The sequence below is a fragment of the Salvia splendens genome, chromosome 8 (assembly GCF_004379255.2).
Source record: "Salvia splendens isolate huo1 chromosome 8, SspV2, whole genome shotgun sequence".
NCBI lineage: Eukaryota > Viridiplantae > Streptophyta > Magnoliopsida > Lamiales > Lamiaceae > Salvia > Salvia splendens.
The window spans coordinates 4,523,136-4,547,469 of NC_056039.1; the positions used below are offsets into that span (position 1 = coordinate 4,523,136).

At 34.0% G+C, this 24,334-nt stretch overlaps 3 protein-coding genes across 10 annotated transcripts; 1 reads left to right on the forward strand and 2 right to left on the reverse strand.

Moving 5' to 3' along the window:
- Positions 1 to 8,323: 8,323 nt before the first annotated feature.
- Positions 8,324 to 10,256, reverse strand: LOC121743796. Its single transcript, XM_042137165.1, has one exon. It carries the CDS (start codon positions 9,259 to 9,261, stop codon positions 8,497 to 8,499), a length of 765 nt encoding a protein of 254 aa, XP_041993099.1. The 5' UTR covers positions 9,262 to 10,256; the 3' UTR covers positions 8,324 to 8,496.
- Positions 10,257 to 14,059: 3,803 nt separating this feature from the next.
- LOC121744720 (THO complex subunit 4A-like) lies at positions 14,060 to 16,780 on the forward strand. Its single transcript, XM_042138312.1, has 5 exons — positions 14,060 to 14,362; positions 14,551 to 14,673; positions 15,139 to 15,207; positions 15,286 to 15,476; positions 16,290 to 16,780. Exons 1-5 carry the CDS (start codon positions 14,201 to 14,203, stop codon positions 16,468 to 16,470), a joined length of 726 nt encoding a protein of 241 aa, XP_041994246.1. The 5' UTR covers positions 14,060 to 14,200; the 3' UTR covers positions 16,471 to 16,780.
- A 378-nt stretch (positions 16,781 to 17,158) lies between these two features.
- On the reverse strand, positions 17,159 to 23,906 carry LOC121744718. Of its 8 annotated transcripts, none has more exons than XR_006038651.1 (11): positions 23,622 to 23,906; positions 23,421 to 23,505; positions 22,852 to 23,045; positions 22,428 to 22,510; positions 21,718 to 21,763; positions 21,566 to 21,622; positions 21,381 to 21,435; positions 21,189 to 21,289; positions 21,010 to 21,067; positions 17,577 to 17,663; positions 17,159 to 17,487 (listed from the first exon to the last, which is right to left on the reverse strand). XR_006038651.1 is itself a non-coding variant. In XM_042138311.1 (10 exons), the coding sequence occupies exons 1-10, from the start codon at positions 23,697 to 23,699 to the stop codon at positions 17,471 to 17,473; spliced, it is 774 nt and encodes a 257-aa protein (XP_041994245.1). In that variant the 5' UTR covers positions 23,700 to 23,906; the 3' UTR covers positions 17,159 to 17,470. The 8 variants fall into 8 exon arrangements, 6 of the variants coding, with proteins under 6 accessions (XP_041994245.1, XP_041994244.1, XP_041994243.1 ...); XR_006038650.1 differs by having other exon boundaries at positions 21,010 to 21,073; XM_042138311.1 differs by lacking the exon at positions 17,577 to 17,663.
- Between the last annotated feature and the right edge of the window lie 428 nt (positions 23,907 to 24,334).

The following is a 24,334-nucleotide window of genomic DNA, read 5'->3' on the forward strand; positions in this document are numbered from 1 at the left end:
GTTAGTCGTACAATTTGAGAGCGTTGATTTTACAAAACACAATGAAAATTTAAGATATTTTTTCATTGTTCAAAAATCCAAACACTCCTTAAAATAATAGTAGTAGATATGTAAAAGTAGGTGCATTAGTTAAATGTTAATCCTGTGGTATAGTTATAATCTAATGATTATATGAAGTGAAGATGCTCCCCTTAGACAATGGTGTGCACTTGTCGTCCACATTAATTGCGCTTAAATGTATTAAATTATGTCATGCTTCAATAATTAGGATCGACTATTGATACCATGACAAATTCTTTTTAGGCACATTAAAATAGACAAAGTTTGAATACTTGCCTCGAAATTACTTAGCCCTAATAAGCACATCAGCATTAATAATCTTAGGCATGTGTTTCAGTAAACAACGCATTATAAGTCACTAATTTGGGTACAAATACATACAGTAGCTAATTAGTGAGTGATGCTAAACGATCATATGATCACACACAACAATATTCAATATCGGTCTCTTTTTTGTGTCTTATAATTTCCTTCATGTGTAATCGCATCAATGAAACTAGTTTTATGTTTAACAATATGCATGTTTGTTTTATGTAAAACAAATATCATTACTCTTGTTTCACTAAGTCATAATTCAAATAAAAGGACAAAATGCATAATTATGGTGTTATCTTATTATTCGTAAAGATAATTATTAAGAGTTGACCTAGTACTTCAATAAAAAGGAAATTGAATTTTAACTTTGAGTTTAGGGTAATTGTATAAAAAGGAGTAGTAAGTTTTATTTATTTTTTTGACCACCTCAACTTTGCATAAAATGCACCTTTACTAGTACTTTTACATTATGCAAAAAAAAATACAGAAACCAATTTTTAAATAGTCGAAAGTTGTAGATTTATACAGCTGCAAATTCCCAAAGTCTAACTTTCAACGTAAAATATGAAATAGTTTGTATATGTGTTAGAGTGTATGAATATAATACTAGTAAGTACTGCTCGTATACCTCAAAAGGTATTAAATGCATTAGACTTTATAAGCAAAAGTAGGGTTGGGGAAAAATATCGAAAAAATTATATATCGCTTGTTTCGTATTAAAAAATATCGAAAAATTATCGAATTTTCGGTATATCGTAATTTTTGATACGATACGATATCGTATCGTAAGTTTTCGATACGATAACGATATGAATTTCCTTATTCGTTTTATATCGATATTTTCAGTATATCGAATTATATCTAAAATCAATACATATTGAATTATCGATATATACCGTATATATTGAAACATATTGAAATTCAATACATATTGAAGTTTAAAATCATAAATATATATCGAAACATATTGAAATTCAACACATATTGAAGTTTAAAATCAATACATATTGAATTATCTTTATATACCGTATATATCGAAATCATATCGATCTTTGATATATTATTCTGAATGATACATCAAATTTCGGTACGATATATCGAAATATCGATACGATAATGATATTGATATTATCCATATCGAAAGTTCGATATATCGAAACTTTCGATACGATAACGATATGAAATACTTTCATATCGATATTTTCGATACGATATACGATACAACGTTTTCGATACGATATATCGTATCGACCCAGCCCTAAGTAGAAGTATGGTGGTGTGATTAGTTGGGTAGGGCCCACTTTAGATCCAGCCCATGCAGATTTGCATAAAATACTACTACACTTCACTTTCCGAGAAATGCTCATCACTAAAATATGTATTAATACGTAAAAATAATAGGCTGTGTGAATTAAATATGTACCTACACAATTCTTACATAATTATATGTAAGGAAAGTGTAGGGAAAAACTCATTCGATTTTCAGCTTTGATAACTGGAGTAATGGAAAAACAGAAACTTCAAATTTATTGATAGATTTTATAAAGAAATAGCAAATAGTATTTCATATGTACATATAAAATAATCGCATTATAATGTTCTTAGGTTTTGATATCACATGAGATACGAAAAATAGGGAAGTCAATCGGGCCGGCCCACCGGGTTTCGGGCCAACCCTACTCGGGTTGCGGGCTAATCGGGTTGAAATTTTTTCGGGTTATAAAAGTTCAACCCTAACCCTAAACGCTCAGGTTTCGGGCTGGCCCAGCGGGTTAATCGGGTTGCTACCTATAAAATTAACATGGGATCAATCCAATAAATAATGACGAAAATTAGTTATATTTATAAAATATAAATATTTAATTATGATAAATTTGAGATATATACTTAAACTCAAACACAAACATGATCAAATACTAATATTTGAGATTTGTGTAAAATAAAACATAAATTTAAATATTTTAAAGCATGTTTTAAAACATGTTTTGCAAATTTAAATATTTATTAATGAATTAGAAGTTTCTAATTTATTTATTTATTATTATATTAATAAAAATTTAATATATAATTTATATGTTTAATATAAAATTGAATGTTATTTTTTTAGTTATCTATATTATAAAAATAATCAATGAAATTGTCCAATTAGGAGTCAAACAAATAGAACAATAGAAATTTTATCGGGTTTTCGGGCCAGCCCATCGGGTTTTCAGGTCTGACCCTAACGGGTTGCGGGTTAATCGGGTGCGGGCTAATCAGGTTGTAATTTTATCGGGCTAGAAATTTTAAACCCTAACCCTATAAATTTGGCGGGTTATTCGGGTCAGCCCACGGGTTGCGGGCTGCATTGACATCCCTAACGAAAAATGTGGTGATATCGGAGCTATTATTATTATGATTGAAAGTTTAAGATATGCATGAAAATAGAATGGTGAGGTCACATCGGAATAAATGAAGCTGTGATTAATATGTTTTTCTCACTTTTCTTATAAAGTAATTTGATTTAATTTGTGACAAGTCTATATAACCGGTTATATTACACAAATTTCAGCTTACATATGGATTTAGGTAAGGGCCCATTATCTAATTCAGCCCAGTAGAATGGCCCGTTTACCCAATCAATATGGGTTTTTGAATTCATGGATCCAAACTCATATTATTCCCAATGGGCTATCACATTTCTCTACTTATGCAAATGATGGATGTCGTTGGCAATGACGATCTTGAATGTATCATATATCCTATGAATTTAATTTTTTGACAACAAGTACTAATATTTTATTAGTTGTGTAAAAGAAGAAAAAACTACCGTGTGGTGGGACCTCGACAGCTTATGTACAGCAAATACAATTGATGCTTATTATAAGTTTTAGACTTTTAGTATTGTGAACGTAAAAATTGTGTTTGAAAAATTGGAAGAAGAGTTGGTTATAATTGAAAGAGGCAGCAAATTGGGTTTAAATTAAACATGGGTAGTGCTATCAAAGTGGGGGCGACTTTACGGCAACATCGCGTGACGACAGCGACACGCTTCTTGTTTTTTGGGAAAAGTTTGCCCATTCACACTCCTCTCTCTCTCTCGTCATTATATACTATACTATATATTAATTTTATTTTTATACATCAATAAAACACAAAAACAATATATGGAGTGTTGTGAGCGATTATCTGATGTGTCCAAATATGTGGATGGTTTTATGAACTCGGATTCAAATACATTATTTATAGTATGGAGTAAAAAAGTTGCAAATATTGTCATTTATCTTGCACATTTCAAAAAATTACTATATGATAAATCATGAAAAATAAAAATTATCAATTGTCCCAATTTACAATTTTTATGCAACTATTTTTAGTATTTTAAGCTATTAACGATATCGTTGAATTGTCCATGTCGTCACATTAATACACATTTATGTCAATGACAACACCAAAATATTACATATGTGCATCAATTTTACATTTAATTTGCATAAAAAAATTATCATTTGATAATTGATGAATCTTTTAAGTTTGTGATTTGTCATTCAAAATTTTGAAAAGTGCGGAACAAATTAAAATATAACAAAACTTGGTAAATTTATAGACACGTTAAGCCTATTGTTTATTTATGATTTACTTACTAAAAAGCAATACATTACCAAATAGTCATAGTAATAACTAATTGTGGTTTCTCCATAAATAGGAAATGTATATTGAAGATTAAGAAAATTTAGTTACATAATTTGCAGGATAGTAAAAAATACTAGGAGGTTGACGTTGATCGGGCATCTATGCTACATTAAATGTTAATTTAAACATGATTGACTCGCGAAAAAATATATGGAATCAAATTGAATATGTGGACAAAAAAAATCGTCTAAAATAGAACTTAAGATGAACAAATGCACGGGATATATTGGTGTGACGCAAGATATTTTGTGGCAGATACATAAACATTAACACAATAATTATTATAGAATGTAGAGAAAAAATCAAGAAGACAATGATGAGGGAAATGAACATAACAACTTTGCTAATATATGTGTTGTAGAGTAGCTTGTAATGTTTGCAAACGATTTGGAGCGGAGTCAGTGGTTAATTAAATTCAAACCTAAAATAGATGGAGATGAAGAATAGTTGGAATTGTAGGTAAATGTTTTACTTCTCGATTATCGGAAAGAAATTGACATGATCAATTTGTATCCAACTTTGAAAAGTGATGTTGAATTTGTGAAAATATAAAATCGTGTTGATGCAAATTTATTATATAGTGGAGTAGTACTAAAGTATAATGTGTAAATTATATGTATGTATTGTAACATACTATCATCATTATACGCATTATGACTTTATGAGTCCGTACAATACCAAAATAAATTAAGTATGATGCTATCAACTTGTATGAGTCTACGTATGATTCATTAAGTTTAGATTTTTTTTATTTTTATTGTACTACAATTGTTTTAGGTGTGAAATTTCAAGAGGGTATTAACTATTTTGACTTTGATGAAAGAAGTGAAATGTGGCTCCACAAATTCAAAACAAGCACTTAAGCAAGGGCATCACCTATATACATATTAGTTACGTGTGATTCATATATACTCCATAGAACAACAATGTAATAATTGTGATTTAAATTATCATTTTTGTTAACTTCTTATCAATTCTACAATTTTTAAATCAGAATACAAAATCATAGTCCTAACTCTTTAATTTTTTCACAATTATTCCTCAATGATCAGCATCGAAATAAATATGACAAATCAAATACTCCGTATGATATAACGACAAGATGATTTTTCTTTGAGCAAAATGCTGCCATATTCATTTTTTAGTATAATGATGTATTATTCGAAACAACGAGGTTTTGTTGTTACATCGTAGTAGTATATGATTTTGTCTTTCATGAGGCTCTTGCAAAAAAAATCAAAATTATAATTTTATATTCCATATTCGGATTGACAAGAATTTAACGAAAATTTGTGATTTGAATAATAATTTTTCACATGTATGTATGTGTGTGTGACATTAGTCTAAAAAAATAATATATATATATATATATATATATATATATATATATATACTATTTAATTTATGAATCTGAATACAACGCTATAATAGCAGTAAGATACATATTTGTATCGTTTCACTTATGAGTTTATGACATACAATTTGTGAATATCTGCGGCTTTGCGTTGCGCCTATAATTCAAATTTTGAATATGTAATTGTAAGTTTACTATATACTGTTTCGATATCTTGTGGCCTTGTGGGTATGTATAGGGGAAAATAGTTGGAATATCTTATATGTTATTCTAAACAAGTTGACAAATGTCGCATGTTTTTTAATTTGTCAACAATTGAAACTACTCTTTACTTTTAAATTGTGCAATTTACAGTGCCCATCCATATCATGACTAGCTAGCGCAATTACATATTAATTCGGCTAAAGCAGCACTAATAAAAAAAAAACTTTTGACCATTTAGTTTTTGTTTTGAGGTATTATTATACTCTTTAACTTAGAAAATGATGAGATTCAATGTATCATAGAGCCTCTTTTTCAAACAATTCTTTCAAATTTAAATTAAATTTAACTTGTGGCTATACTTCACAATATCGTATTCATATCCGTTTTAAAAATGAGAAAAATATATAGAAAAAAGGACTATTGCTATTTATCATAAAAACTAATAGTATTACCCACGCGTGCACAATTATTTTGGGTTTTTATTTTATACATTTACCCTACTTTTGAACTATTGCATGATTATACTCACATCTCTACTTCACATGTGAGGGCATGACCTAATAATTACATCAAACACATCTAATGTTTGTACACGAAGTTGTACGGCACATATAATTTCAAATTAATATTATAATATGATAGAGCTGATCTAATCAATATAATCCAAATTAATTAGTGCATGCGTATTAATGAAATATCAACTTCCATACTATCAGCATCCAACTTTAAAAAAAATCTAAATTTAAACAATAATAATTTAATACCCAAAGTTTAGATGGTGATCTTTAATTATTAAAAATCAACTTGTGATCAAGAACACATTAGTGACATTGATAGATAATCTTGTACAACACATTAGTGACATTGAATTTCGGGATCATAAAATGGACTTAATGAATTAAAATAGCATTTTTAATACAAGTATACAACTATATTCATAATAAGAGATCTCAAACATTTTTGGCTATATTAGATACCTTCTCATATCGATATAAATCATATAATAGCAACATAAAAAAGAAAAACATCATCCCACACTTTACAGTCAAACATAAATAGTACTCGACATCTCATGTGCACCAAATTACAAATCAAAATTAAAGGAATGATAGAAGTGCATGTTCAACATAAATCAATTTTAATAATTACAGTATAAAAGAAAAGCAAGATCCACATCTCTAAAATTGGAGCTCCTAGACCCCTACCATAGCTAAGATCAATCATTTGCAATAATCAATTAAGTTCAAGCAATTTTTTTTAAAAAAGGGGGAGAAGTAAATTACACACTACCTATTACCGTATGTTCGTATCTATGAATTTTAATAACATTAGTGTTTATTAAATGATAAAAATAATTTAATATTTATGTAAAATGCTAATGATAGTAATAATTTTTCTCGATCAATGCGTTATAATAGTATGAAATTAGAAAATGTCTTGTATAGTAAATTTCGGTTTACCTTCTTTATGAATGTCAGGCCAAAAGTTGAATGATAGGCTGCGCAATTAAATAAAGAATCCAAATAATGACTAATTTTAATGCGATTAATTGAGCTCTTCATTAAAATGGACATGAATTTGAAATGGTAGGATGCTTCATACTACCACTTAATTCAATTATACTTCTATTGGATTTCCTTTTCTTTTCATTTTCTGTTTATTCCAAATTTTGTTTTCTAATTCGGTTAGTTAAAGTTTGATATTTGATTTAGTGCCAATTGCCAAACCACCACATTGCCTTGTCTAGCTATATTACCTTCTCTCTTAACTATATTTGTGACCAAAGTTTTTTTTATAGTAATACATTTACTGAAATGTTTATTACGTAAATTTTATAACAATTCCACAATATATATGTGACCATACATATATTAATATACTACTCCATTGAGTAAATATATCTTGTGATCTAAAGTTTAATTATAACGATACATTTGTTGAATTGTTTATTGCGGAAATTTTTTTTATCAATACCTTTATATTAGATTGTTTCATAACTATGTTCGTGTCCTAAAAATATTATTATAATAAGAAATTTATTGAAATGTTTATTGCGTAAATTTTATAACAATTCCACTATATTACATTATTTTATAAATATATTCGTGACCTAAAATTTTACTACTATAATGATACATTTATTGAAATGTTTATTGCGTAAATTTTATACAAAATCCGCAATATATATGATAATACCTCCATTGAAATATATATTGAGTAAACGAAACTTCACCTTAACAGACATTTATATTTATTTCAATTGTTATTATACAAAGTAGAACTGTGAGAGCAATAGGCAACAAAGTTGAAGAAATAGTTGCATTTTTCTTTTTTTTTTCTTTTAATAACAAGATATATTTGCGAATCACAAAAGCAAACAAAACACACAAACATTTCTCCTTTATAAAAAAAAATAACAAACGACAGAAAGGAAAATAAATGATTATTTGGTCCTAACTCCAACATAGCCAATGCCACTTGTCTCCCTACTTTTTCACTTCATAAATCTACCTATTTTTCTTTAGAAAACACCAAATAGGTTTGTATCTCATTCAATTCGATCTCATTCTCAAAATTTCAAATTTCCTCACCAAATTACCAGAACCAGACACACAGCAAAATTCATAAATTTCCTCACAATAATGATAATATCACCTATGTTAACCACCACTCACTCAAAACAAACACAGAAAGCCAAAAAATCAATCAAGAACACAATTTTTCAGAAGAATTTCTGCTCTATATCAGTAGAATGCCACTAATTCAAGAAAAAAAAACATCCACAAAATAAAAACAATTAAAAACTGTGTAGTGTGGTGTAGTATCATCAAACACACAGTAGCAAACTACTAATGAATTTCAACCAACTCAAAACATTCCAAATTTTTACACTAATTTGTTGGAGAAGAAGGCAATGGCAATACCTGCTTTGCCTGATTGTGAATCTTGTCTCTCACATTAAGAAATTTGAGAAAGGACCCATCTTCCAAAATGGAATCTTGCTGAAGATTCTGGTCGATGATTCTCCTCTCCGCCTCCTCCTGCGCCAGCCTCCGCAGCAGCTTATCCTCCGCGTCCCTTAAAAATTTGAACTTTGGCGGCGGCGAAGACCGCAGGCGCCGGAGCTCCGCCTCCGGCAGCGACTCGAACAGCGGGTTGATGATCCCGTGGTGGCTGTAGCATTCCAAAGGGGCGGCATCAACAAAGAGATCGCTCAAGCTTCTTGTTCTCGACCCCTTTCTTGATCGCCCATCTTCTGATAATTCTAAATCTTCTTTGCTTTCCTCTTTGATTGTGAAGAGGAATCTCGGTGGGCCGCAGAGATTGTGCACCCTCATCAATTCTGCTTCAATTCCTTCCTCGCATTTGAGGGCAAGCTCTTTGTTTCCCCCAATTTCCAAATCTTGGGTTTCTTGGTGGTTATTTGCTGGATTTGTGAGTTCTTGGCTGCTGCTGTTGCTGTTGCCGAATGATTTGGGCTTTCTCCAGCAGAAGAGGAGGCTGAATTCTTGCATTTCTTTGGTGGTGGCGGTGGTGGTGGTGGTGGTGAGTTTCTTCTTCCACCAAAGGAGGTAGTAAAGCTCTGCTACAAGGCCCATTAAAATGCAGCCAAACACAAAGCTCAAACCGATCCCTAATCCGCTGAAAGATCCCATTTTTGGTATGAAAATCTCACTCTCGAGTCATGGGGATTTTCTGCCACCGGAAATTGAGAAAACTTTCCAAACTTTTCCCCCTAAAAAAATCTAGAAAAATATACCTATTGCTACTATGGCTATAATAAGACGACGGCTGGAAAAGGAGAGAAAGAGTAAATAAGGAAATTACAATTCTACCCCCAGAAATTGCATCTTCACTTCATCCTTATAAAGGTTGCAATTGTGGAGAAGGTGTATGATGAATTGCCTGAGCGACACGCTACAGCGGAAAAGAGAAATGGAAAAAATCTGACTAGCTTTTAAACAATTCTACATATGATGAACTTAGAAAAGCAATATGAAGTCATCGTGGTTGTGAGAGAAGAAAGTTCTTTAACACCAAAAGAGGGATTAAGGTTTTGGGCAAGAGAGAGAAGGATGAATATCTGTGTGTGTTATGAGTTATGTGTAGGTATAAGGGTATCCACAATAGGGGCAGCGCGCCGGCCACTCCGAAATCGCCGCAGCCGCACCTGCCTATTGTGTAGGAAACGTCCGCCCCGACTTAGCCGGGTGAGAGGCAGCGGAAAGGCCATCGCCGAGTATTCGGCGAGGACGCGGCGGGGTGGGGAGCGGCGCGGCGACAAGCACGACGGTCTATTATGCGGCGATTGCGCCGCGGCGGTGGACAATTCTTTTTTTCATTTTTTTATTTTATTTTAATTGCCTATAAATACACCTCATTCCCCTCATTATTTTCACATCATTCCAACTCTTTATTCCTATTTTGTCTCTCTAAAATTTGTAGATTTCATTGCTATTAAAAATAGATGATTTGTGGAATGACGCGTGAGATTTTCTTATTCAAAAGGTGCAGCGGGAAGCCTTCGCGCCGATACAGATGGGTGTACCACGTAGTAATGAATATCTGCTTCAACGTTTCACTGATATGCGCAGGAGCACAGTATATACCCAACTCCAAGCCGATTTGATTGAAGAGGTCTGTGCACGTAGGGGAGGGGGAGCAGCGTGAAGAACATGTGTGATTTTCCATAGATGAAATTTTCGTTGTATAATTTTCCCTTTACTTTAATACGACGAAAATTTAGTTTTCAATTTTAATTTATTTAATTAGCTGTTTTTTTCTAATTATGTATAGTCCGATAATTTTAATCTATATTGAATTAAAATATAAAAAAATAAAATAAAGTTAAATGTGGCCAAAAAAGTGAAATTTTTTTTTGTAGCGGTGAACAAATCACAAGTGACTGAGAACAAAAAAAGTGGTTTGTTGAGGGAAGTATACTACCTACCTATTGTGGATACTATGAGAGTTGGAAGAAGGGTCACATCTTGTTGGCTGGAAATCTCACATGGGATGGGAAAAGCCAAAAGCATGGATTAATGTAGAGAGAAACGGACAAAAGCCTTCCAATGTGCGGAGAGAGTGTTTGCAGTGAAAAGAGCTTCGCCATCCCCACATTCACCTATCTAAACATATCCTTACTTCATTTTATTAATGCCACGTTTGTTTTTAGTCTATCTCATAAAATGACATACTCCATTTAGTTTTTTTTTTATTTTATTTTTACTATATATTCTTTCTGTTCATCAAAATTTAGTTTTATGGGTAGATGACTTGAATTTTAATGCAAAACTCATAAAGTATTAGAGAGAGAAAAAAAAAGTATTAGATAATAATAAGCCATTATATAAAAACAGAGAAAGTGTGAATAGAGTAAGTATTAAATTGAGAAAATGTGGTTCAGTATAAGAAAAAGAGAAAAAAAAGTAGAGTAATTAATAAATTGAGAAATCAAAATACTATAGAAGAGAAAGATAAAAGTAAGTACGGAGTACATAATTTGAGAAAATATGAATATAGTAGATGTTAATGAGAAAAAGTAAGTAGAGTAATAAATTAGGAAAATGTGAATAAAGTAAAAGAGAAAGAGAAAACTAATAAATAAGTTTAGAGTAATTTTACATTTTCAATAGTATACTACTAATTTTAGTGGAACCACGAAAATAGAAACATAAAAACTACTCCATTTTTTTTTCGTGAAGGGAGTATGATAATTGTCTTCAAAATCCATTAACTTATTCTACCATGGTCCAATAAAATACGGTTTATCTCTTGTGTTTGATTTACGAGTCATAAACAATAATACAGATTTGTAATTTAATAGTACATTTTTATGATTGTGTAATTTTACAACTTAAAATAGAAGTGTTTATCCTAGTCCTTAGAGAAGAGCAATGATTTAATCTAAGTACACCGAGTATAACTCTATAAGAGTTATGAAATTTTATGATGATGCACTATAAAAAAAAACATAGAATTTGACTTTATTATATGCCAACTGGCATGTCATTTACAGTTGATAATTCGAATTTTATGAATGTCAAATATTATTATCAAGGGATATATATATAATATTATATTAGTTGTCAAAATTATTTATGTTTCATTGTCCTTTGACACCTGATAGTACCAAAACAAGGCGGGCCAAATTGTTAGAATAAGGATGACAATGTGTTAAGTCTATTTCTACAATTATTTGTAGAAAATAATTGTATATTATTCTAGTATATTGTATTGCTATTATATATATACTCCGTATGTGATAAATTTGATCAGAGTGGAGTAAACCATCACCTAGAAATTAATTTCATTATCTAATATAGAATAAAATCATTTCATAACATGCTAGCCACTACCCATATATTTATAAGCTTTTTTTATTACTGAAAAATGTGAGCTGGTCACGATTATTCAAGTTGATTGTACATTTGTAATTTATTTTTATGTAAATGATAGGTAGGTCTCACATTCCACTAACTCACTTTACTCGCATTTTATTATACGGATGGACTTTTAGAGGAGTACTAAAATAAGGAAGAAAGAGTCATTGAAAAAATGCAATAAAATCACGATATATATGACTTGGTTCATCTGAATTTTTACTAGTGTCACATGCGTTTACATTTGTGGGCAACAAAATATTATGTGTTGATTCTTTGGCATCTTTTATTGTCAGATAAAGTGCATTGTGTATACAGAATTGGACTTTTATAGTTTATTCATGATTCATGATATTCATATCATGGTCATATTAGTGATATCTAGATTCTAGAGTTGAATTTCACACAGATACACACACATACGGTGTACAATGTAGACACTCACATGTATGTATACATACCATAGAATATACGGGAGTAATTATTCATTTAGGAAATCTCCAGAAATTATTATAAACGGATAAATCATTGATTATTGTTCAGTAAAATTGGAAAATCAAATTTCCAAATATGCTTCTGCACCAGTTTCCATAAATGGAGGTACTGATATTATTTTATTTCCAAATGAAAAGAATTGGAATTGGAATTGGAATTGGAATTGGAATTGGAATTGGATTTGGGCCCAATCTTCTCATGAGAAGCCCAGTCTAGTTAGCCTAGATCAATGGGCCTATAACGGTCTTGATTACATAAACCTAACAAGTATATGAAATCTGAAAAATCCTAATTTGGGCTTAAGGGATAATGGCACATTAATACACGAACTTACATCTATATTTCACATTTTAAATGCGGTGCAAAATACATAACTTTGAGTGTTTAAATAATTTCACACGAAATCAAATTTCGTACAAATTAAATCCCCATGACATATCAGAATGTCATAGTGGGGTGAGTTAGAATTTTACACTGTTTTAGAATTATATTGAAGTTGAAACATGATAAGCAATGGATTAGGCTGTGAATTAGGATTGCTAAATTCAATAAATGGTACATTCTCCAAACTCAGAAAATACAATGCACTAGTTCACTGATCTGTATTTTAATCTTGGAGTTAATCTGGAGTATTTATTTCACTCTAATCAATGCCTTGTATTGATACTAAGTATTTTGGGTCTGTAAGATAGATCCTTATACATAATCAGTGCATTATTTGATTCACATTATTGTAGTCTAAGTTCTAACTAATCTTTTTCTGAGATATAAACCAGCCAAACACACAGAATTAGGCCAATAACACTTCATATATAAACTTATTTAGATAACACTCTAATTTCTAATATCAACCAGCCAAGCAGAATGTGGAATCAAATAGCATTAATTTTACACAAATGACTAAATTATTAAAAATCATTATCAGGAACACACACAGAATCAGGGCAATAACACTTCATCTAAAATTCATTGGAGTAAGGGCAGTGTCAACCAATTAGTAATATACAGCATTCATTCATAGTTAGTTAAATGCAGGTTGTTTATGTTTAATGATGTGATAATTGATAAAATATGCAATTGAGTATTCGAAGGATAAGAAAATTCGAAAATCTAAAACCAAAATCTGAAATCTAATATACCATTATCAATTTTCAACATAAATATTTTATATTCATTAAGTTCATAATAATAATAAATAGGAGTATTTAATATGCATGTACATAATATCTATAATTATATTTCAAATTTTGAAATATCCTATCAGAACATCAAAATATTTAAATAATTCGATCTAATCAGAACAAAACCAAATTTTCAATTTTCAGATATTTTGCTCCCTAGTACTATAAATTAGGGTATGATATGCTTTTTGTTGTTACATATGATACGCGTTACCATGCTCTAAGTCTTATTTTTTTTTGAGAAATACCAGCTCTAATTCTTAAATCCTTTGACAATCCTCAAATGGAAACTCCGTACTTGAAAGGAATAAACATAAAGTACAAGGATCTGATAGGAAATACGTAAACATAGAAAGATTTAATTTGGAAACTCAGCACTATAAAAAAAGATTTCGAAACTAAGTCGAAAAGAGACCTCTTGCTTGGTCACTTTCTCTCACTACATCTCTCCAAACCCCACCCATTTCAACTCCTCCCGCTTCAGAACCCTAATTTTATCGGCAGCTTCTTCAGATCTTCCTCCCTCCAATCCGAAGATGTCAGGCGCTGCACTCGACATGTCTCTCGACGATCTAATTAAGAACAACAAGAAGTCCGGCGCCGCCCGCGGCGGCAGAGGCCGCGCCGCTGGCCCTGGCCCCGCGCGCCGCCCCAACAACCGTTTCGCCAATCGCGTTACCCCCTATTCCGCTCCCAAGGTCAGATCGCTTTCCGTATTTTGGTTCTCTCTCAAGTCGCTGTTCAATTTGTCGCCTTTTTCACTCCACGGCCTAATTATCGGATACAGAGGGTTGAGGAGGAGGGAACTTGTAGCTTGTTGGATTCTCACGTGTAGCCGCATTGAGGCGTTGTAAAAATTTAGTGATAAATCGTGTTTGTAATGTAGGCTCCTGAGACGGCTTGGGGCCATGACATGTTCGCAGCTGGCGGTCGATCTTCCAATATAGAGACAGGGACGAAGTTGTATATTTCCAATTTGGACTATGGGGTATCGAATGAGGATATTAAGGTGTTTCTCGCAAAGCTTGTTCTTTTTCAATGCCCATATGTTTCTTGATCAATTGTTAATTTCAGTAATTATTTCGTTGTATCAATTCATGGTGGAGGGGTTTAGTATCTATTGAAATTCTTTTAGCTTTAACCAGCTATTTGTACCTGTTTCCTTGCATCTTGTGGTACTGTAGATAGTTGGCAATGATAATATAACAAAATGTAGAGATTTGTTTCAAGACATTATATTCTATAATTTGTTTTATGCGTAGGGAGAGGAGATCCAGTGAGCAAATTATGATGATAGTAATAGGACTGTTAGTCATGAGGCTACTCAGAATGACATTTTATATGAACATGGTGATATTGACATGATTAAGATACTGAGGAAGCAAACTAGGGCACCCAAAATTCGTTCTGAGTTTATATAACTGTTGAAAGGTGCTATACATTTGAACTTATAAGGATATTTATGCAATGATAGGAGCTGTTTTCGGAGGTTGGAGACCTGAAAAGAAACGTTGTACACTATGATAGGAGTGGACGATCGAAGGTAGCTGAATTTGATCATTTCTTGCTTGGTCTGTAGTTTTGTGTCTTGGAACGGTTTAGGAGTAATGTTTTTTTGCAGGGTACCGCTGAAGTAGTCTTTTCAAGACGACAAGATGCCATGGCTGCTATAAAGAGGTATAATAATGTCCAGCTTGATGGTAAACCAATGAAACTAGAACTTGTTGGAACAAACATTACTACGCCTGGTGCTGGTGCTGGAGCTTTTCCTCCTGCTGGTGCTTTTGGCGATTCAAATGTAGCTCCTCGAAGGTCTGTATCCTATTCCTGACTAGATAAGTGATTTAGTATTTTGGCATTTTAAAGATACTTTCTTTATTAAGGGTCTCACTTGATATGATATACTTGAGACAGCTCATATGTAAATTTTCCTTTTCTTAGGCTCTTGGAATTGCCATCTTGAAAGTGAATTTTGAGATCGACATATGTGATATGTTCCAGAATCAATAGGGTGTTCCTTCATCTGTTTTTGGTGTTTCCAGTCTTTAACTTGGATGAAGAAACACGTAACATGACATGGACTGCTGGACTAGAGTTAACCATTTCTTGCGTAATAATAGAATTGTTCTTCTGCTTGATTGCTAGAAAATTTGACTGAAAAGTAATGGGTTGAGAGAACTAATGTTTAGATAATTACTCTGGCACTTGTCATTTGAGGTAACTAGTTCGGTTTCTTTGATTTTAAAAAGTGATTTAATTGAGTTGCTGTTTTCTGTTAATAATGATCTAGGTATTCATATTATTTTCTGATAATATTAATATTTGACTAGCTTGCTACCTCTACTAGTCTATTAAGAACTAAGAGTAGTTGATGCTTCTGAAAGCAAGTTTGTACTTGGAAACTAAGCTAAGTCACCGATGTACATAAGTTTCAGGAACTTATTGAAAATATTGAATAAGCAAACATGTCCGTTTGAAAACGGAATAAAGTTTGTTACACTTCTATAACTCTGCTTCCATCTAGGATGAAATCCTCCGAGATAAAAAATGTTGTAGTTAAATGAATAAGACTCCATTACTATCTTGGTTGTTTTTATCTAAATTATCTCTACTTTCCATGTACAGTGGGCAAGGGAGAGGTGGTTTTGGAAGGCCACGGGGTGGAAGAGGAGGTCGTGGATTTGGAAGAGGTCGCGGACAGGGAAGTGGACAGGGAAGGGGGGGCCGCGGTGGTGAGAAGGTGTCTGCTGAAGATCTTGATGCTGATCTAGAGAAGTACCATGCAGATGCAATGCAGACAAACTAATCCTTCCTTTGGCATAATTGCTGGATTAACATTCACACCCTGCCTGTTTGGTACTTGGAAGTTCAACGAAGTTTCTATGTCGACCTATATTAGCACACTTTTAAAGAAGGCAGATATCTAAAGTAGAGGCAGTAAGAAACTTGTTTTATTTTATTCACCGTATCTTTTTACATGGATAAAGAGATAAGTGTGTAATTTACCTTTGCCATTGCTGCTGTTCTCCACTGTCTGCTTATACTGTTGACCAGGACTTATGGTCGAGTCTCCACTATGTGCCCAGAAGTTGTATCATGAAGGGTTATCTTTTACACATGTTGTGTTGAAGCTACCAGCCTCTGTGTTTCCGTTGTCACTGTTTCGATGTGTATGAATTTGTGGGTTATTAGCAAGGGTGCGTTTATATGGTGCTTAAATGTGGATCTAACGTGGGTTATTAGTCAAGGAAATGTGAAACTGTTGGTAACAGTATTTTATAGAAGTGTGTATATTAATCTGGTTTGTGCAGATCAATTGATTCATTGATGTGATGCTAATTGCGTAGTACTACTAGTATTTAGTTGTGGGTGAATATCCAATCCACATTATATACTAGGATTAATAATCATACATTGCATAAGATTTGTTATGCCTCACAAATTTTCAACAATATCTGATGCATATTTGTGGTGGTGTTTGAGTTATAGGTGAATATGTGAATGAAGTCTTTATATTACGATGCATAATTTTGGCAGAGTTAGCGAGTACTACATAATTGAGTTACATTTATTCTTACATACAATGCCATTACATTAGGCAGGGTCCAACATTAGAATTAGACTCGCAGAACCCTCTCTCTCTCTATTCCTATGAGGGCTTCAATTTTGTCAGTCTTTCCCATATAGAGAATAACAACATCAAGACGTAATATAGGATAGCTCTTACACAAGAACGTATCAAGTTCCAACAAGTAGAAGGCCAGTACCATGGATAAAATAGTTGAAAGAAGAGACTGATTATGTGTCTAGGATATTTCCCAACCTGCAAAACAATATGAAACAATTTCTCACTTCTTCAAGTGGAGTATCAAATTTGTAAAATTAACAAAGGTTCATTATTTGTTGGCCTACAATTTATGTCGTCTAGATAATAAAGCAGTTCTGTTCTCTCTTCCATTTTTCACACATTCAGCTCTCATATAGCCCCAGTTCCATGAACTAATACAATCATTAAAATGGTGAGAGTATATCCAGATACTAATTCAAAACTGCAATTTAAGAGTAGAAACACATGGCTATTGTAGCTATCACAGTAAACATGTGAAATATATTGGCTTACAGGGAAAAGAAAGTCTAATGCATCCCATGCTGCATGACGAACATCACTTGTCGGGTACATGGGACTAGACGTCTCCAAACCGAACCGGCCCGGAACCGTCGCCGGCGGTTCCGAACCGGAACCGGAACCGTCACCGGCGGTTCGAACCGGCACCGGAACCGCCGGAACCGCCGGGCCGGTTCCGGTTCCTCATTTTATGCAAACCGTAACCGGCGGGTCGGAACCGCCGGTTCCGGCGAAACCGGCGGTTCGGCGGTTTCCGACACAATTTCAGGCCTACTCCCTAGCCTTTTCACAATTTCGGGGTTAAACCGGCGGTTTCCCACCGCAATTTTCAAAATTTGAAAATTCAAACGGTCCGTAAACCGCCGGTTCCACCGAAAACCGGCGGTTTCGGCGGCGAACCGGCGGTTTCGGCGTTATTTTTCAAAATTTGATTTTTTTTTAAAATTTTTAATCACAATTTTCCCCTATAAATACCCCCTCCTCTTCCATTTCTACTCACCCCATTCTTGTGTTAATAAGAATTTCTCTCTCAATCTCAATTTCTCTATTCTCCATCTTCATTCTCTCAAGTTGTGTACGTTGTTTGCGCTCATAATTTACTCACGTTGTTCTTGTTCACGTTATCATATAGTCATATTCACATAAACACTACTATCTATTCTCTACTTCCAATTTCCATAATATCATGTCTTCATCTCGTCGTGGTGGTGATCGGGGCAAGGGCATTGCTCAAGATCAAAGTGACTCTCGGCGTCGTCGTGCCCCTTCTAGAGCACAAGTTGCGGAGGAGGTGGGAAGGCGAGCCGCTCTTCGATTACAAGTAAGTTCTAAACTTCTAAATTAAATGTTTTACTATGTTAATATGTTATAATAAGTCTTTAATTTGAGAGCACCATTTGGTATACTTGCTCGGAAAAAGATTATGTGCGGACTACTGCCTTTTCTTATATGCTTGTGCAAGATGGCCTATTGTGGAATGCCTCAGCGTGGTCCTTCCTTCGATTTATATGTTAGTATGTTTTAATATGTTTTAGTACGTTTTAATATGTTAATATGTTTTAATATGTTTTAATATGTTTTATATGTTTTAATATGTTTTAGTAAGTTTTAATATGTTAGTATGTTTTAATATGTTATAATATGTTAGTATGTTTTAATATGTTAGTATGTTTTAATATGTTTTAATATGTTATAATATGTTAGTATGTTTTAATATGTTTTAGTAAGTTTTAGTAAGTTTTATATGTTTTAATATGTTTTAGTAAGTTTTAATATGTTAGTATGTTTTAATATGTTTTAATATGTTAGTATGTTTTAATATGTTTTAATATGTTTTAGTATTGCCACTCGAAGAACTTATAGACTATTTAGTTGATTTTTATAGAACTTACCCTGTTGATGATTTATATCTAACATCTTCTTGTTGGGAACAAAGCCTGAGTTTATTTAAATTATTCAAAAATTTTCGAAGTGCCACTATGGAGTTATCGGGTGTGTATTATTGCACATCCGTTCGTGTTTTAGAACATTGCATGATCATATCACTTGGTTTTAAAACTGCAATGAAAAATTCCGCAAACAATCTTGAGCTTATGTGTGTTTTATATTACATGGTTGAAAAATGGCTCAAGTATTTCAATGAGATCCCAACAGTTTTTTTGCTTGCCAAAGTTTTGGATCCAAAGTGGAAACTAGTTGGTACTTTCAAAATTTTAGAATTTTATTACAACAGTTTAGCTTCTATTGATCTTGAACCACTCCGAGCTTTGCAAACTGATGACGACGACAACTACATAAACCTTGCCCAAACATTCCAAATAAACCTCCCCCACCTCCCAAGCCTCCAAAGAAATTTTGAGTTCGACTTGCGGGCTCTATTTCACGATTACGAAGTCAAGTACAACACTACCCACCAAGTTCGACCTAGACCCCCCCGTCAAACACAGAACTTTGGCTTCTTCCAAGTTGATGACCCCGACACCCAATCCCAATTGGCGGACCTATACGCCTTCAGCAGCGGAGGAAGGACGGCACATTCGGTAAGTGAGTTAGATTTATATTTAGACTCACACTTTTCATTCAATGAGGAAGAAGGAGGTCCCGTTCCCCAACAAATCGACGTCCTAGATTGGTGGTCTTCACACGAGAAAGATTTTCCCATCCTTGCATCAATGGCCAAGGAGATCTTTTCGGTTCCGGCTTCCACTGTCGCCGTCGAGTTCGCCTTTAGTGTTGGAGGCAACGTCTTGGACGACCGAAGAAGTAGGCTCACCGGACAAAACATGGAAGCCACCATGTTACTTGATGATTGGTGCTCCGCCGAAATTAGAGACCAAGAACCGGATTGGGACAAACTAGTAGTACAACCCGACCAAGACTACTTCCCCGACGAAGAAGAGTAGGCGCCAATACTTCCGATCAAGCCAAATAGGTAAGCAAGGTAAGAGAACTACGTGGACTTTGATTCCAAAATGCAATTGAGCATTGAGGATACGTAGGCATCTCAACTTATATTTCAACTTAAATTTTAAATTTAAGTTTAAATTTAAGTTGAGCTCAAGTCCTTTTCCTTTATTTCTTTTTTCTCCCCTTTATTTCGAATATGTAATTTTGTAAATTGTAATGAAGACTTTAAGTCTTTTGTAATTTATAATTTTGAAGTTGTAATTTCTAATTTTTATGTTGTAATTTGTAAATTTTAACTTGTAATTTGTAATTTTAAAGTTGTAATTTGTAATTTTGAAGTTGTAATTTGTATCAATAAAATTACATTTGTACATCGCTTCATTCTAATGTTATTTACGCAAGTTTTTTTACATTTTAAACTTGAATTACAATTTACAAAATGCAAAAAAAAAAAAAAAATCGGATAAACCGCCGAACCGCCGAACCGGCCCGGAACCGGGTAACAACCGACGGTTAGGCCGGTTCAAGTGAACCGGCGGTTCACGGTTCATAAACCGGAACCGTGCGGTCTTCGACGGGCCGGTTCCGGTTCCAACAAATCTTGAACCGGAACCGCCGGTTCCGAACCGTGAACCGGCGGTTCACGAACCGTGGTGACGTCTACATGGGACCACCAGGGGACGTGAAACTATATAAGCATGTTTTTAATCTTCTACTTGTTGCTACTCTTATTTCTAGGCCTGTATAGATATTAGTCAGACATCCAAAAATCAATGTGTGTGCGCTAGACAGAGAAGGTAGATTAGACAGTACCTTGAAGAACTTTTACACGAGATAAATAATGAAGAAGGACCGGTTCTACCTTCAATTCCTGAAGCTGGCAACATAATGAAGAATAACAGATTAGGTAAAACAAGACTGAGAATAGGAAAAAAAATTTGATAATGAAGACAACAATCAAACATCTTTGATCTCATGATCTTATTACATACCTGATTAGCAAGTTCACTGACAAATATGTCTGGTGCACCACCTACTAAAATGGCATTTGGAAAATCTGGAAATTGCTTCAAAAATATTTCAAGTCGATCATCTGTAAAGAGGGCAGTTCTTGGAAGTACAATTGAATTGGAAGACTGGTATGTATATAAGTTCAAACAATACAAAAAAATAAATGGATTTACCTGTGTCATAGAAAAATAGGAATCTTGAGAGAAGAAGAAAAAGGTCTCTCTGAGCCTGTCATGAAATTTTTAACAGCAGAAGTTATGTGTGACGTATTATAACTCGATGGTTAAAACGACAAGATCAATGTTTTGGATGCCTACAAGGAATTACTACATAATAACAGAGAAGATAAATGCTATACCTGTGGGGAGATCGTCTTTAATCTCTCTGGACGGAAAGCAACTTCTTCAAGAAGATACTGCAAGCATCAAAAGAAGGAAGTGTATTAGATAACAACTAATCGTATTATGAACCAAATGACATGTTATTTAGTTTCTTAGGCAAAAATCTCACAATAAAGAGACTTGAGAAGCGCCTTGCATTTGTATGAATGTCAGTCCTGCAAGTACGAATTACAAATTCCATGATAAGGAAATTTCACTTAGAAACATCTTAAGAATAAACCATATGCATATGCACACACATGGATACACATAATTACAAATTTTAAAAATTATAAGTGTGATCCTTTCTCCTGAAACTTCCCATGTGAGAAATCCAGGGCTTATACCTTCTTCATTAAATGTGCAAATATTATTTCCCTATTTTGTCCATTTATCCATTCCAAGTGCTAGAAAAACAAATGCACATCCCTACGGGATTGTGACCTGAAAACTACAAATTTTGCAATTGAAAGATATTATGTGGTATCCTCTTGTTGTTCAAAGTTATATTTCCTTCCTACAGCCACCATGCAGGACAACCAGCAAGATATGTCTGGGTTGATACAATAAATAGCAACAATCCACAAGAAAAGTAAGTTTCAGATTTCTCCAATCATGTTCCTTTCTTTTACCTGGAATTGAATATAACCACCTTGTGTCCCACACGAAAGTAAGATTGTACTAAAAAAGAGTGAGGATTGGTTGATGCGAAAACAGCATACTTATTAAATACTTAAATAGTTAAATTTCAGTTTTTGGTAATCACCCCACCCACTTTTTCTCTACATAAGAAGCTTATGGGAATATATTTCTCATACAAGTAAAGGGCAAGATTTGTACCAGAAGACATTTTTAGCACCTTGGACTAGAGCAGATGAGTAACGCAATATGACATCAAGATTATCAAACCGAACCTCAAACATCTGCAAATGAGGAGCATAGCAATAAATATTGGTGAACTGAAAATTGGAAATATTTGATGATCAAGTTAGCTTCAACAAATAATTAGAAGTTATGAAGATACTTATTACTGGAAGCTGATCTAGGAATTTAGGAAGATAATTACCACATGAACGGACATTACCTCTATCCAAATCTATATCTGATTTTCACTCACATATAACGAACTTCTAAATTATAGTACTAAAAAACCTCGCCCCAGCCTCACTGCGGGATTTCCAGAGAACTAATCCCAACATAGATACACCCCAATACATCTAAACAATACAAAAAAGGAAAGGACAATCAGGAATTAAATTCATACCCTCTTGTAGAACAAAAGGCAAAATATATTAGATGCAAATGACTGGCTCCAGAGTTGTACTATGAGCTCAATTATCGAATCTCCACTCTTCGGCGTGCTTACAAAATAATCAGCAAGGACATCGTAGAAGCAGTATGCGCGACCATATCTATCTTCTGCACCATAAACTACACCTTCCTCTTCAAAAATAATCTCTGTTCCAACCAACAGAAAATAATAAGCATAATTAAACAACAGACATTATAAGCATTATCAGCCACCTAAGGACTAAGAAAACATTTTAAAGCAGATGAACTTTGAAATTGTATTTATAGGCATAACTGATGCAGGTATACATCTAAAATTTCTACAATATTTTCTCCACGAAAGAATTTCAAAATTTCCCTAGATCATGAGTTAATCACTCTAGCCTTCACAAACAAAGCGTAAAGCTATAATTGAAGCTCACTCCGTCTATTTCCCACCCTAACTCCGCAACATACAATTCACCTATAGGCTATAAGTATAGAGAGCTACTTCATGAAATTACTCTGATCAATTAGACAAATAACAAATGCGAGATAGTATACCTTTAGCGCGATCATCCACCTCCAAAGCTATGTCGGCGAACAACTCCTGCAGCAAGTTCCGGCTCTGCGATGCCGAACCTAAAGCCTGAAGAATAAGCACCACTTTATCACGATGACTGAATTAACTACCGTTTAGCGAACGAGAAAAACAGAGGATCGAGAGAGAAAAAAATTCAGTCGGTGTGTGTCTCGATTACATACGCGTTGGAGCTTCTTCTCGATTTGTAGAGCGACGGCACCAAGATAAGCAGCTGTGCGAGGAGTCAACGCCGACGACATTCTGATCGGAATCCTCAAACACGGTTACGTCGCCGATCATACGAAAATTTTAACACCTCTCTCTCGCGAGCGAGTAATGCAATTGATCATACAGTGATACACCGACGGGAAGCTTTATGGAATCGAAGCATTTGGCGTGTGAGAGTTGGAGAGATTGCTTCGATGAGTCAGCAATGAAATTCATATGCACACACCTGTAAAGATCTTGGCGTGATTTACAATCATGATTTATAGTGTCAAATCGATGCAGTTGATTCAAATTCAATGATGGTTAATTTTGACATCCCGCTATCGTCCCAAAAACACTTCATGTCACACGTCATAAGGACATCACATTACACAGTAGTGGACATGGACATCCCGACGGACTTCCCACAATAATAAAAAAATAATAAAATAATCGGGACGTCCGTGGAGTCAACGCAATGGCGGACGTCCGCAAGAACGTCGCGACGGACGTCCTAGGAACGCTGCGGTAGGAACGCTGCGGAACTCCGATGTCAGCAACGGACCTCCGTATCCGCATCACCGCTGCATAATGGAGGACGTCCCGCACGAAACTCCAGCACGCCGGTCGGAGGTCCGACGGGACGGGCACCATTGTGGATGCTCTTAAATATCTCGAAATCAATACT

Coding starts and splice junctions, on each gene's coding strand:
- LOC121744718 (XM_042138306.1), bottom strand. CDS start 23,699: ATGTCGTCGGCGTTGACTCCTCGCACAGCTGCTTATCTTGGTGCCGTC. Junction 23,046..23,420: donor GGTGGATGATCGCGCTAAAG/GTATACTATCTC, acceptor TGGTTGGAACAG/AGATTATTTTTGAAGAGGAA. Junction 21,290..21,380: donor CCTATTTTTCTATGACACAG/GTAAATCCATTT, acceptor CCCTCTTTACAG/ATGATCGACTTGAAATATTT.
- LOC121743796 (XM_042137165.1), bottom strand. CDS start 9,261: ATGGGATCTTTCAGCGGATTAGGGATCGGTTTGAGCTTTGTGTTTGGC.
- LOC121744720 (XM_042138312.1), top strand. CDS start 14,201: ATGTCAGGCGCTGCACTCGACATGTCTCTCGACGATCTAATTAAGAAC. Junction 14,363..14,550: donor CCCCCTATTCCGCTCCCAAG/GTCAGATCGCTT, acceptor TTTGTAATGTAG/GCTCCTGAGACGGCTTGGGG. Junction 15,477..16,289: donor TCAAATGTAGCTCCTCGAAG/GTCTGTATCCTA, acceptor TTCCATGTACAG/TGGGCAAGGGAGAGGTGGTT.